The sequence below is a fragment of the Vespa velutina genome, chromosome 5, assembly GCF_912470025.1.
Source record: "Vespa velutina chromosome 5, iVesVel2.1, whole genome shotgun sequence".
NCBI lineage: Eukaryota > Metazoa > Arthropoda > Insecta > Hymenoptera > Vespidae > Vespa > Vespa velutina.
The window spans coordinates 5,034,582-5,049,581 of NC_062192.1; the positions used below are offsets into that span (position 1 = coordinate 5,034,582).

The 15,000-nt window shown below is 35.7% G+C and overlaps 1 protein-coding gene across 1 annotated transcript in view; it reads left to right on the top strand.

The window, feature by feature from the left end:
• The first annotated feature begins 2,697 nt into the window (after positions 1–2,697).
• Positions 2,698–15,000, top strand: part of LOC124949418 (dynein axonemal heavy chain 2) — a 75,813-nt gene continuing 63,510 nt past the window's right edge. The window contains exon 1 of the mRNA XM_047494419.1: positions 2,698–2,813. Coding sequence (XP_047350375.1) covers positions 2,698–2,813 — 116 coding nt within the window. The remainder of the gene's footprint in view (positions 2,814–15,000) is intronic.

The following is a 15,000-nucleotide window of genomic DNA, read 5'->3' on the forward strand; positions in this document are numbered from 1 at the left end:
AAGAGAGAGAGAGAGAGAAAGGAGAGAATGGAGAAAGTGTGAGAGTATTCCCTGAGTAAAAGTAAATCATTGAAACGCGTAGGACGAAATAGGACCATTTTGGAAAAGTTTGGGAAAGCATGTTTTCAACTGGTGGGTGTAAATCATAAGGGCTCGAAACGTAGGGATTCTTTGGATAACGCAAGAAAAGAGAGAAAAAAAAGTCCCAGTATACCGAGCACGTTATAAGCCGGGATGAAAAAAATCTCTCCCTCTTTTTATTTCTCAATAAATTATTTTTCCTCGACTAATGACGTCGCGACGATATCGCTGTGGGAAACGTAAAAAGGCGTATCTCCGAAATGATTGAACTTTAATGACACGATAAAAATTTCTATGATGGTCGATATATTCTTGCACGTTGTACATAATATAACAACCGATGCCTCTCTGTTAATCGTCGAGAACGATACTTTTTACACCATTTCGTTATAATATAAGAAAGTGTATATATATATATATATATATATATATATATATATATATATATATATCAAGAAACTTGTTAACGAGATTTTGATGTGGGGATATCTACGTACGTATGTATTTTTCGAATTTCTCAAACATCGAAGTATACGTATATTATTTTACTTTTCATTACTCTTTTATTTCGATACAATCGATATATCGATTTTTATCGACGGTCCTATTGGAAATTTATTTTTACAAAAGAACTGTTACAATCACGTATCTTCTTCGAACGTGTTGAAATATAAATTTAGATACTTATCAATTTTTTTTTCAAATGTTGATTTCAACATGTACGTCTTGAACGTGTCCTTTAAAATAATAAACAATTTGTTTTGTTTATTATAGTGAAATACTACGGGATAATGTTAAATATTTAATATTTATAAATTATTATTTATCAGTGAAATTGGGCATTATTTTGGTCAAATTATTTATTTACAAGGATGAAACTTTGTTGCATACGAGTAAAACTATTTCCTTGAAATGCTACCTTCGGAGGGACTTACATTTTGATACAAACGATATATATGGAAAGAGTGTTTCCATTTTTGATCCTCCTTTAGAATGCGAAAGAAATGCTCTCTTTCTCCGGTTACACTTGAGAAACTATTCCTTCGAGACCAACGTCGCGTAAATAGTCACACACCGTATAGAACACACCGTACACGTACGCGTACCTTCGAATTACTACTTCCACTCAACAAAAACTATAAATTTAACGAATTTGATGGCGGACGACAGAGACAACGGTTGGTAGTAACGTTTAACTACGATCTTTTACTACGTTCCCGATGTTCCCGAATGCCTCCAGTCGAGCTATTCGTCGAAACGGTAAAAATCGACTGGATTTACTGTCCTACTGACTCAACAAATCAATGAAATCTAAAAAATAAAAGAAAAGAAGATAGAAAAAAGAAAAAAAAAAAAAAAGGAATTCTCCGAAAAATTGTTTTAGGAGTATCGACGTATTTCTACCAATCTGATGGATATTATAGAGATTTGTTTTACATTTTCCTTCTCTTTTTTTCTTCCTTTCGTTCATTTTATTTTTATTTCCTTGAAGTTTCAATTGCTTCGTGGAATATTAAAATCATGAGATGTACGAGGCTAGATAATTGATCATGCGACGGCTCGAACTATTTAACCCATAGTTTCTCTCTCTCTCTTTCTCTCTCTCTCTCGTCCATTTTTCTTCCTTCTCTTTTTTTCACGATTCGTCCATAACCCTGAAAACAATGCACCCGCGGCACGTATCCGTATTGTCGTTCGTAGCAATCTACGTGTCACGCGATTCAGCGAATTACACTTTTCGCCGCTCATACAACGTTTTTTCCACCACGAGAGAGTGAACGAAAAGAGAGAAAGAAAGAGAAAGAGAGAGAGAGAGAGAGAGAGAGAGAGAGAGAGAGAGAAAAGAGAGTTACACTTTATGGAGATGGAGATCGAAATTGGAAATCCCTTTGAATGTTGAACGTGCCTTTCGTTCAACGCGAACTCAGGCGTTTCGTTCGTCGATTGCATTCGGTTGGTCACTTCTTTCATTTCTTATTCGATATTTCTCTTCTTTCTTTTTCTTTTCTACAAGCATGTTTTTATAATCTCATACAATTTCAATTTAAATATTACAATAATTGGTATATCCATTTGTTTAATTATACATATTCTATAAGAATTCTATAAGAATATTTCATATTATTATTATTATCATCATAATAGATTGTGATATACGTTTAAATATATGTTATATAAAATAAATAAGAAAGATATAAAACGATCGTCATATAGTATATATACGTAATTGAAATAAAATTGGAAAAAAGTTAGATGTACTTATGTTTGAATTTCATTCAGCAAATCCGGCACGTTTTAGAGGCGATAGTATTTTCGTATATACGTTGAAAGAACATATAAGAACATAGGTCTCTTTTCATGAAATCGTAACCGAGCGAAGCGTAACGTCGACGTAAACAAGTAACGTACCGCCATATCACGAGACATTAAGAACCCAGTGAGTTCGAACCGAACGTCGTTCCGCCTTTCCACTCGCGTTAAAGACGATGACAAGGAAGAGAAAGAGAAGGAAAAGGACAAAGGCAGCCTCCCGAATGGTAGAAGGCGAAGAAAGCTCGGAAGAATGGAAACGGTTAGAAAAATATCCATGTCGCTTCCATACGTGAATGTCCAACTATGCTCGTATTTTCAGGCAGGCCGCGAGAATACCGCGAGAAACGACGTCGACGACAACGACAACGAATACGACGATGGCGACGACGAAGACGATGCTTGTGGCGTCGTCGGCTGCGGTAAGAAAAGTTTTCTGAAGAACGAAGTAATTTAAAAAGTTTCTGCTCCATGACATCGCGCGATAACAAATTATCCTTGCTCCATTATCTACAAATGCGATTATGATAAGAAAGAACCGACTGGGATAAACTTTAATGCAGTGAGTTTTAGTTAGTGTTACCTAGCTGACTAGCTTACCCAGCTCCTTCACGGTTAGCATCGCGATTATATGAATATTCTAATATCTATAGCCATTCGTGGGAACGGCTAGTTATTCTTTCTAACGTTCCCACAACACATATATACATATGTTACATATATATATATATATATATATATATATATATATATGGGTAAAAGGTATACGCGTAAAAATGAATTTGTATTCTTCTCCGCAAACTTCTTTTGGATCTTCGCGCTTATGGAAAATTAGAAAATATTGTGCACTTTCTTACTTCCTAACAAACGTCACGTCGACTTTTCTTTCTCACGAACCTACTAAAGTATAGTCTAATCTTAAGATAAGCTACAACTACTACACTCGTCTCATACGGAACAAAATATACAATATATGTATATATAAGTGTATAGAAAATAATGATATAAGTGAGAACGTCTACAATAATAAATTGAAATTAGAAAATAAATTTTCTTGAGTATGAACCAATTCCAAAATTAAAATTCAATTATCAGTCGTTATTCGTAAATTATATTACGTTCGTTCCCTTTTTTCTTTTTTTTCTTCAAAAACATTAATCTCTTTTGAAAATGAATCTAGCAGTATGTTAAAGAAAATCAAAATGGCATGTCGAAAGTTATCGAAACTCGAATTTCACGTTTTATGTCTCATAATTTCAATTGATGACACTCTTGGTAGAAGATATCACGCATACAAATGTTCAGAAACCGATTACACACTGATCTTGTTGAGTCACGTTCAGTCCACATACGTGGCAGGTCATCTAAGCTTTAAACACTATGAAACGATCTTACACAAAACGAACGGTACCAGTTATTGGCTGATATGTGTTATCAGAAAGAAATAGGAAAAAATATAAATTCGAAAAGAAGATAAAAGATCCCAAATTAATAAGGACAATTTTGTATATATTTTTTCTTCTTCTTCTTTTTTTTTTGTTTTTTGTTTGTTATTAATGAAATGAAAACGAGAGAAAATATTCTAATATTCTGAAGATTAAATTCGTGAATAAGAAGAAAGCGCGGGATACCGACGAATGGCCTCGTATTTTATAAGAAGGAGAAAAGAATACGCTCGAACAAAGAAACCTAGTTTGCAAAAGTATCATATTTGTACTAGCAACGTCGTCGTGCCTTCCCTATTTTAATGCGAGACGTATCTATTCCGCAGCTTCTTTTTATTCTCTACAGTGTCTTTCTGGTCTACGTGAACTGGATAAGGATCATCTCACATTTTCTACCTTTTTTTACTTTTTTCTTCTTTCCCTTCTTTTTTTTATTTTTTTTTTTTTTTTAATTTTTTTTAATTTTTAATTTTTTTTTTTTTTTTTTTTTTTTTTTTTTTTATGTATAATTACACGGATATTGGAATCGACGGAATTGTGATAAGAGAAAATGAATCTACAATATTAATCTTTGTGTTTCTCGTTACTATATTTAATTATATAATCCACTTGTTCTCTTTCTTTCTCACTTTGTCTCTTAAATGAAGTTAATTATTTTTGTGTGACACATCGCATTGATTTATTTTGCGTTCAACGGATAATGATTATTCAGTTGTTTAGTTCGACTAATTGAAGTTACTAGATTTTGAATATGCTTCTTTTCTTATTTTTTTCATTTTTTTTTTTTTTTTTTTTTTCATTCTTCTTAGCTTAATAACAATGGACTTAGAAGAAATTTGATATGCAAATTGTGCGATTAACAGTTTATTTTATCAGGTGATGTTTTTCTAATCGACTGATTTTATCACATCACTGAGAGTTTGGGGAATTACTTTAAGGCCCGTTGCACACTGTCAATCAGTCGCCAGTAACCAGGTCACTAAATTCAAGGGAATATATGGGCGCGTACGCACTTGGTCATAGTGACTAACGAATCCCCGGCAACTACGAAAACACGAGTGATGACTCGTTTGTTCACCGAGTTTGGTCGCCTAATTTTTTAGTAGTTCGTCAAGCCGATCGTCGGTGACTGATCGACAATGCGCATGCACTTTTAAATAAAAAAAAAAAATGGAATTTCTTTAATAAAAAAAAAAAAAAAAAAAAAAAAAAAAAATAACTGCATAAAGACAAAAAATGTATGCCGACAAAAATTGAGTGTCCTAAGTTTTCGTATTTTTTATTGCGAAAGACCGAATGCCGAACGAAACATATTTTATATATTATCACATTTTTCTATATTATAAAATCATATTCATTAATGGGTAGGATATTTATTATTTATCACCTTGTCTTGTGTTCTTAATAATGAACATAAAAAAAAAAAAAAAAAAAATAAAGGGCCAGGCAATGACCTACAAAAAACTAACTTTTGTTAAGAAAAAAATAAAAAAAATCTTTTCCTCCATATAACACGTATGAGTATCGATGTATGTTACGATGCTATCTCGTAGAAGAGCGTAAACACTCCTCGATGATTTATGTAGGCAGTTACTTGTGGTCGATCGAACAAAGTCGGAAACACGCGAGCTCCAAAAGAAGAAGAATGCATGCTTTCGTGAATAAACGCAGGCGCATTCACGTATATGTGTGTATGTGTATACTTTCCAAAATTTCCTATCTACTAATTTATGTCGATGGCACGTCGAGACGAATCGACGAGGTCGGCAGGGCCAAGCACAAAGTTGAGAATAATCGAAGTTCGACGGTGAATGCGGAGAACCAACGGCAACCACCTAGAGTGATACCGGTGGAAACTTTACCATCAGCGCATTCGAGATCCAAACCGAGTAGTGAGCGAGCGAGTGAACGAAAGAGCGAGCGAATGAACGAAAGAGAGAGAAAGCGAATGAACGAAAGAGCGAACGAGCGAGCGAGCGAGCGAGCGAGCGAGCAAGCGAGCCAAGTCATACCGAAGGGAAGCAAACTAAAGGGAGAGGGAGAAGCAAATACCGCGTAAAAGCACGAATAAGATTTAAATCAGGACTGACTGCTAGCATAACGTACACGGTAGAGTTATCGACGAACTAAACTATTTGCACGACCTCTTCGCAAGCAAACGTTGTAAGTTTCTTTGACTCGATGATGAAAGGGAGAATAGAAATAAAATTCGCCGGCCCTTTATATGATCTATAACGTTTATACCCTTACCGTTAAAACCTTTTCGGTAAAATCTAAAACATTTCTATTCGTTCATCTGATTCTTATTCTTCCGAATAAGAATAATCTCGGTTGAAATAGAGAAAAGAGAAAATACTTTTTCTTATGTATGTATACATACATATACATATACATATGTATATATAACTCTTCTGTATATTTCTTGAATTAGGTCATGACAAATAAATATATATATATATATATAAAACTCTGGTAAGGATGACAAGATATTGATGAAAAGACGCATACGCGAAAATTGTCAAATTACCAAGTTTACAAATTGTAAAATGAATCTATAACATCGATAAACTCTCTGTCTCTTTTTCCCCTCTTTTTTTTTTCTATTTCAAGTAACATAAAAGAAAATAGAAAGACTATAGAGTTTGTTCGTTATATAGCGTATATGTACTTACCAAAGTATAGAACGAAATAAAGAAAAACAGAATAAACATAGTACTGTTACGTAGTGCCGTGCAAACAAACGTCCAAAGATACTCTTTTTCAAGCTCGTATCGAAGATCCCTCCTTTTTCTCTCCTCCTCCTTTTCCTCCTCCTCCTCCATCTACTACTCCTCCTCCTCCTTCCACTAGCACGAGTAAAAAAGAAAGAAAAAGGAGGGGTTTTATTTTCTTCTTTCTTTCATTCCCAGGAAACCATTATTTCGTCGAGGCGAGCTGAAAAATTATTTTCCCCTTCCCCCTCCCTTGCAACGATTCGATCGTTGAAGCAAGTCGGCCGTTATCCAGCCGATCTCATCATCGGATCGCTCCTGTCGCGATGGTAACGTCGTGGAAAAGAGAGAGAAAGAATAAAGGGTTTGGGAAGGGACATTGGCGTAAAGGATCGGACGAAGAAGGAGTTGAGTCTCGAGTGGAAAGTTGCATGTGCAGCGGAACGTAATCCTCTCGATGTTTCGAAATTCAAATGACTTCGTTCTTTTTCTCCTTCCCTTCTTCTATCCAAGAGGAACGTCGCGACGTCGTCCTGTCGTCGTCGTCGTCGTCGTCGTCGTCGTCGTCGTCGTCGTCGTCGTTGTCGTAGTAGAAAGGGACGACAAGAAGGACTATCATTCCTTTTACACGGATGGACAAGCGAACGAAAATGCTCATCTGGATTACCACTTGCTTGTTCGATCCTGATTTTACGATTCTCTTAAAGGAAAAGATACTCGTATACGAGCAATCGAATTGCCATTTTCGTTTTATCATTCGTATAAATTATCTATGTTTATTTATTAAGAATTATAAAAAAAAAAGAAACGTAAATAATATACGAATTGTTAATCAAGGTTCTGCATAAGTTTGCTAAACTAATATACGAAATTAATTATATTCTTGTAAGGAATAACTGAAACAACATAATTTAGATTTATTTGCTGAATTTTCAACGACCCAGTGATCACATGATCTTAACACAGTTAGTATTCGAAAGGAGTAAAAATAGCGAATGCGGAGGAAACGTTGCATGTACATACATGCTGTAGCATGATAGTCGTACTCTCTAATGTTCATGCATTTACTTATCCGCATATATATATATATATATATATATATATATATATATATATATATATATATATACACGTGTATAGGTAAAGCGTCGTGGCAGCAGATTCACTACATCCCAACCAAATTTAGGAGGTGCACCAACGGTGATGGCGGCACCCAAACACACCATGATTTATGTGTAAATGTGTGTTGTACTTCCGTATGTTCATGTGCGCCCTACATCCCATGTTGAAACAGAGAGCATGAGAGACAGAGATAGAAAGGAACATTGTGCGTGCCGTTGCCGCAATATTCAATGTCGGAAACGTCCAGCAGCCTCGAGGCGCCTCCTAACATCGATGACTGGCACATCAGTATATTCTACTTCATATAGATTCACTTTACTAGATATTAAACATCATTACGCTATAACATCAGTCTTACTATTTGTTCAAGAATTCTCGGAAGTAGAATTTACCAATCGTTAAGTACACGTCGTTAATTCTTATATACATATATTTGGAACGTACACGTTAATTATTTCAATTTATTTTCAATTAAATCAAACACAAAATACAAAATATAAAATAGAAATTATTTTTTACATTTATTCATTTTATTATATCCTTTATATTAAAAAATATAAAATAAAAATAAAAATATCGTTACATGTTCGACGCTACGTTGATCGGCTAATGTAGAAAATTTATATATTAGAAGATTTTCATAAAAGAAGAAGAGTATTATCCGAAATCGATGCATCTCATTGAAAGGAATCTCGCGTAAATAAGACAAACCGGAAGTGTATACAGTGTGATTTATACACATGCAAATAGGAGGCATTTTCAAAGAGCGCATTCGCGTTTCGTAGCATCACCAAGAGAAAGAGTAAGAGAGAGAGAGATAGAGAGAGAAAGAGAGAGAGATGGAGGGATATTCAGACGGAGATAGCAGGGTTGCTTCGACTCAAATGTTTGACTATCGAATTTCAACATCTTCATCCCCCTATCCTTCTTCGCTACTATCCGTATAGATAATAACATAGCACATGCTACAGTAGTGTATTGAAATGAAGGAATAAGAATGAAAGAGAGAGAGAGAGAGAGAGAGAGAGAGAGAGAGAGAAGAGAGGTGGGAAAGGAATAGAGAGAATGTCCTTACATCAGATTCGAGTCTTAGTACACTTCATATACGTGTGTATATGTAAGTGGATATGTTTGTATATATATATATATATATATATATGTATGCTCGTCTGCACCTACAGAAACGTGAGAGCAGTGTCGAACGTAATCGTATTAAGGCTGCAAGAAATTTCGGTGCACTCGCCAGGGATGCTTATTGCTTACGTGAGCATGGCAATGGCACGTATGGCTTGAGGTGCGCGCATCTTGTGGGATATACGATCGAGCGAGCGACGTAGAAACGATCTTAACGATGTCTCTCTCTCTCTCTCTCTCTCTCTCTCTCTCTCTCTCTTTCTCTCTCTTCATTCCTTTCTCAAAGAGGTGCAAATCTCGAGAGAGCCTGTAAGTAGGATTACTACATTCAACGATGCTAGATGTTTTGTAGACTGTAAAATGCGTTTGTACATAGTGGCCCATCTCTCTCTCTCTCTCTCTCTCCCTCTTTTCCTCTTTTTCTCTCTTTCCCTCTCTCTCTCTCTCTCTCTCTCTCTCTCTCTCTCTCTCTTCGAAAGATCTTCTACAATGCAACGACTCCAGGATGAATATCAAGATATATCTATTCGAAACAAGTCTCGCATACTATATTGACTTCGTGAACATAATTATCGTAAAGTTTGCAAGAAATAATCATAAATGTTTTGAATCGATTTTAGTATTATTTATATATCGTAGATAATGAATATTTCTATGTAATGTTGAAAAATAATTTAGAAAGTAATATATTCGGAACTAAATGTTTTTGTCACTTCAAAAACTTTCTATACAAATTTTAATCAAACTACGTATAATGAATGCATATAATCATACTGTACAGATGAAATTGATGAAATGTTACAATAAATTGCACTTTATTATTTACACATTAAAAACAAATAATGCAATTAATGTTTGCAATACGTCATACATCATGTTATAATTTATGAAAGAAATTTTATGAAAGAAAACATAATTTTGAGAGGAACATTATAAAATTAATAATACAAATATTTGATCGTTTGAAATCATGAACATTCAGATCTTTCGTAAATAATACTATATATAAATTTCTTATTACTATTGTTATCTAAACTGAAAAGAATATCTTATGAAATTTTTAATCGTTTTACCATTAGGGATACGTCATATTTTGATGTCTGACCATGTCAAAATACTCATCATAGTAGAGTTCGATACATCGTTGAAAGTAGGAAAATGCAAGCAAACATACACGAGTAGTCGTTCTGTGTAGGATATTGCAACGAACAAAACGTCGCTCTACGCGGTAACTCGACAAACAAAACGGAACATACTGTCTGCCTAAATCGCGCCAATCGATCAATCGATCGATCGAGCTCCCGATCAACGAGTCTATTCTCAATTAGCACCAGTCCGATTAACGACCGTATATATCGGAGCCGTTCGGGTACGTGCGTGTTTAGATTTAATTGCACGACAAACCCGTAACTCGTTCGACTCACCGATTCACTATTTTATTTTTTGTATTCATACATACATGTAAAATTCATTGTATCTATTTAACGACGTATCGATACAAACGACGCCAATTATTTTATTTAAAAAATTAGCATATTTTCGAAAGATCCTAAATACGAAATATATATGTATATTATATTTTCCTTCTACTCGAGAAATATCATTTTACATTTCATACTTGCATATAACTCGTGCATTCGATTTTCATGTATATAAGTTTCAAATATCCTTACTGTAGGAAACATCGTTTCTTATTTTACAAAAAAGTATTACGTTACATCGTTTGTTGGACCCATAAAAGGAGAAAAAGAGAGAAAGAAAGGAAGAGAGAAGAAGAGAAAGAAAGAAAGAAAGAGAGAAGGAAAGGGAGAGGATGAAAACTTGAGGATTTCGCTAGTGCATGGAAAACATTTATTCGCTCGACTTCACACAAGCCTCAGTTCGTTCGTTCCCATATCGAGGGGTCTCCTTGACGATGCGATGACGAAAGAGCGAATTCTGCGTGTGCAATAACTCCTTTTTAGTCTCTCTCTCTTTCTCTTTCTCTCTCTCTCTCTCTCTCTCTCTCTCTCTCTCTCTCTCTCTCTTTCTCTTTTTCTTTCTCTTTCTCTCTTTCTCTCTCTCTCTCTTCCTTTTCCAGTTCTAGTAGCGTGAGTAAACGAACATGCGGGCCATTCTGCATCCATGGAATCGTAAAAGCACAAAGAGAGCATGACGTTTTACATTTGCATCCAACGACTATCCTTGCTACTTTTCGACAAACACGAATGAAGAGAGAGAGAAGAAAAGAGATCGTAAATTATCTTTCCGAATGATCATTGAGAATGTAATAGAAAGAAAGAAAGAAAGCGAAAGAAAGAGAGAGAGAGAGAGTGTATGTGTGTGTGTGTGTGTGTGTATCTTACTCCTACGTACGACCGAATAACTTCTACTGCGACATTGCAATTACAGTCAACGAAGAGAAGGTGGTATCAGTCGAGAGTACTGACGATATCGATTCTCGTAGGACATACTTTCTCTCGAAGTGAAATAAGTACTTACGATATTGTAAAGCAACAAATACAAAGACACCAGATATATTGTTCGTTTTATAAAGGACAAGTCACGGAATTGGGTCAGTTTTTATCTTTCGTATTATTGAAGATGAAAGTAACTACGGTAACACTTAAGAGAAAACTAAATTCGTTAAAAAGTAGATCTTATTGCGATCTTCAACTTTTCTTTTCTTCTCCTTTTCTTTTTTTTGTTTTGTTTTTTCTTTTTCAGAAGAAGAAGAAGAAGAAGAAGAAGAAGAAGAAGAAGAAGAAGAGGTAGAAAAATTCTTTCGCAATTTTATTAACGTAACCATATTCAAGAGAACTTCAAACAAGCGCGATTGAATCAACAATCTAATTCACGTTAATCTTTGAAAATTTAATACTCATGATAATAAAGATTTGATAAATCAGAAAATCAAGTTTCGCCTGGGAGCGATAACGATGATTTGAAATCAAGCGGAACCGTCGTCGGAAGTATCGACAACGGTCCATTTCGTTATTTACCCATGATTTCGCTCGAATTGCCGGTGACAAAATCACCGGGATGTGGGGGAGCAAACAAAAGAGATAAACCTGGGGCCCAGCGTGAGAGAACTGAAACACGAACGACCGAGATAGCACGCATAATGAAACGTTTTCATTGGACGTTGTTAAGCTGGCCGGTAAGCTAACGTTATACGTATAAATTGAAATAAAATAAAAAAAAAAAAAAAAAAAAGAAAAAATAAAAAAAGAAGAAAACAAGGAAACAAACAAAAACAAGAAGAAGAAGACAAGAGAGAAATAGAGAAAAAGAGAAAGGGATAATGATAAAGGAGGAGGAGAAGGAGGAGGAGGGGGAGCAGAAGAAGAGGAGGAAGGAAAGAAATAGAAAAAAAGTGAAAGCAAATAAGGAAAAAAGAAAAAAAAAAATGTGGAAGCAAGTCACCTGGCTGCCAGGTTTTGTGCGGTTCAACGAAATTCAACAAATTCCCCTTTCTTGTCCCTTCGATCCCCGTGCCTTTTCACGAACCCCATAACACCTTCTCGTTCGACCAAACCCCAAAGTTTGCTTCATGTCGAGTATATCTCTTTTCTTTTCACCGTTACCCTCCCGTTAAATCGTTGCACTTTTGAGAGTTAATTAATGATCCCCGTGGTAATTGATTATTCCGCCCATCCGATGGTCGCTCCTGTGCCGTACATTATCATTGGATTTATCGCCGTTATAAACTTTGCGCCAGGGTATATCGTTCGAGCGGAATATCACAGCCGAGCGATTCGTTGAAAAGATATTGGCTTAATTAAAGTCTTCTCTCTCTCTCTCTCTCTCTCTCTCTCTCTCTCCCCTCCCTTCCTCTTCTCGTTTTCTCTCACTTTCTATTTATCTAGTCATTTATCTATCTATCTCAAAGTAACGGAGATAATTCGGAAGGACGTTTTCTTTATTTTTGTTTTTTTTTTTTTCTTCTTTTCTTTCTTCTTCTTTTGGAACGGAAAAAGCATGAATTAATACACATCTTTCGCATGAAAATCAAAGCCTACGAAAAGAATAAGAAGAAAATGAATAAAGAAAATGAGGAAGGAAAAAAGGGAAAATGGAGAAAGAAAACAAAAAAAAAAAAAAAAGGAAAAGGAAAAGAAAAGTAACAAGCTCGACGGCGTACGCGTCCGTTTCTACTTTGAAAACGATGTGGCGTTAACGTGGCGCCGGGCGTTAACGCGCCGTGACACAACGATCTCGCCTCTATATTGGGATTATTCGCATTCGAGCTAACTGAAACGTTAACGCAGGACCTTTTCGCAGTATCGGCCTGCCCGTTTAACGAAGCGAAATAGAAATTTGCAGGAACGTAAGCCGTAAGCGAACGTCGGAACTGAAATTTTTCGAGGAACGCTCGATCGTCCCGTAAAATCGTGATCGTTGCAATTTTCTTGATCTTTTAAGCGTAAATATGAAAACGAATAATACCATTCGTTAGTTTTCAAATGAACGTAAATATCATTACCACGTTAGAATCTTAAGATTATCATGTACAATTTGAAATAAATTGATAGAGATGATAATCCATTATCTATGTATGTATACATTAATAAAAATTAATTATCGTTATTTGTTATATACGTTCGAAAATATTAAAACTATATGAGAGTAAAAAGTGGAAGATAAAAGGGATGAAAATATTGATATTCTCGTTGGAAGAAATAATTGCGACTTGTTGTCTATACGAGAAAGCGAGAAGAAAACGAGGAGGAAAGAGAAAAAGGGAGAGAATTCTTGATAGTGAAAACAGGGCGTAGAAGGAGGATGTATCGTGTCACATGCTTGTTTGCAGTTCCCCGTACTTCTCTACCGCGATTCGGCATCCTGGCATGCCTATCCCTGGTCTCGGCTCGTATACACCCCTGTCTCGTTGCACGTTTCTATATCTATGTTGGTGCATATAAACATATAATCTATATACGTACATATACATAGATAGATATATAATACACGTTCAGGAGATATGAGAACGGTTGAGAGCTCAACACTCTCACCCTTTCTTCACCACCTTTTTCAACCACTTCTCACCCTCATCTCTCTCTTGTCATCGAAATATCTACGTAAGCTCGGTGGTTGTCGTTCCTTCTAAGAAGAAATTCCTATAGCTTCGTGTCAGGAAACGCAAGGCGATCCGTGATGAGAAAAATTGAAAGGCTACGAGGGTGAGTGAAATAAGGGGAAGTCATCGTTTTCTTTTACTCCTTTGTTTGCGTACACTTGAAGCGTCAAGTTTTCTCTGTCAGTTAAAAAGTGACGGTCGAGGGAAAAATATCGTAATATGATTTATAATGAAATTAAAGTTCCATTCTTATTATTTCCTTATAAACGATAAATAGAAGAGAAACAGATAAGTTTTAAAAAGAAAATTCAAGCAATCTTTATACGATTACCCTTAATAAAGTTAATTTTTATATAATTTCGTATATCTCTGTTACGGTGCAAAGATTCCGGCATAGCATAATTTTGTTCGTTTAGATTTTAAAAATGATTTAACTTCTTTTCTGCCAACATTCAGTTATTATTTTTGCATCGCAAGCTTTCTTTGTCTACCGAGAGGCATCATAAAATGTGCACACCACGGGCGGCTTCCTCGTCGTCGTTTTAAAACAAAACGAATTTTCTTAGATTTATTCGTGGAGATACTTTTGGCGAACGTTCACGAGAACATAAATAACGCGGACAAGTTCGGTACTTCTCCGTTTATTTCATTTATTTCCCCCCAATCCTCCCCTAACCCTCAACCCCAACTTCTATATTCGAAGGTGTAATCGTGGAAGCCACGATATATCGCGATTCTCGCGGTGATTTAAAACTCTCGAATCTGTTTATCGAGAGAAGCTTCCTTGATTTACGTAACACGAAGTGAAACTCGCCATGGCGAAAGGACGATACGTTCGAAGTTTCGAGAATACGATCGAAGGAGGAAACATTTTCGTAAGATGTGAAGGTATATAGTTCGTTTCGATTCGAAAGCATGAGAGATAGTCTTTCGCATTTACGGAATTGATAGACCTATCCCTCCCTTGTAGAAACTCGGAAACACCCGACGATAAACGGGAATGAAGTTCGTACGAAACGACAAGGACTGTTAGCTCCAGTAAGTATTTCAAAGCTTTTCCGTCGATTACTATCGCGTTTTCGAACGTTTCGCGTGAACGCGAATGCAACTTTAAAGGATGACGTCAAAATCATATAAT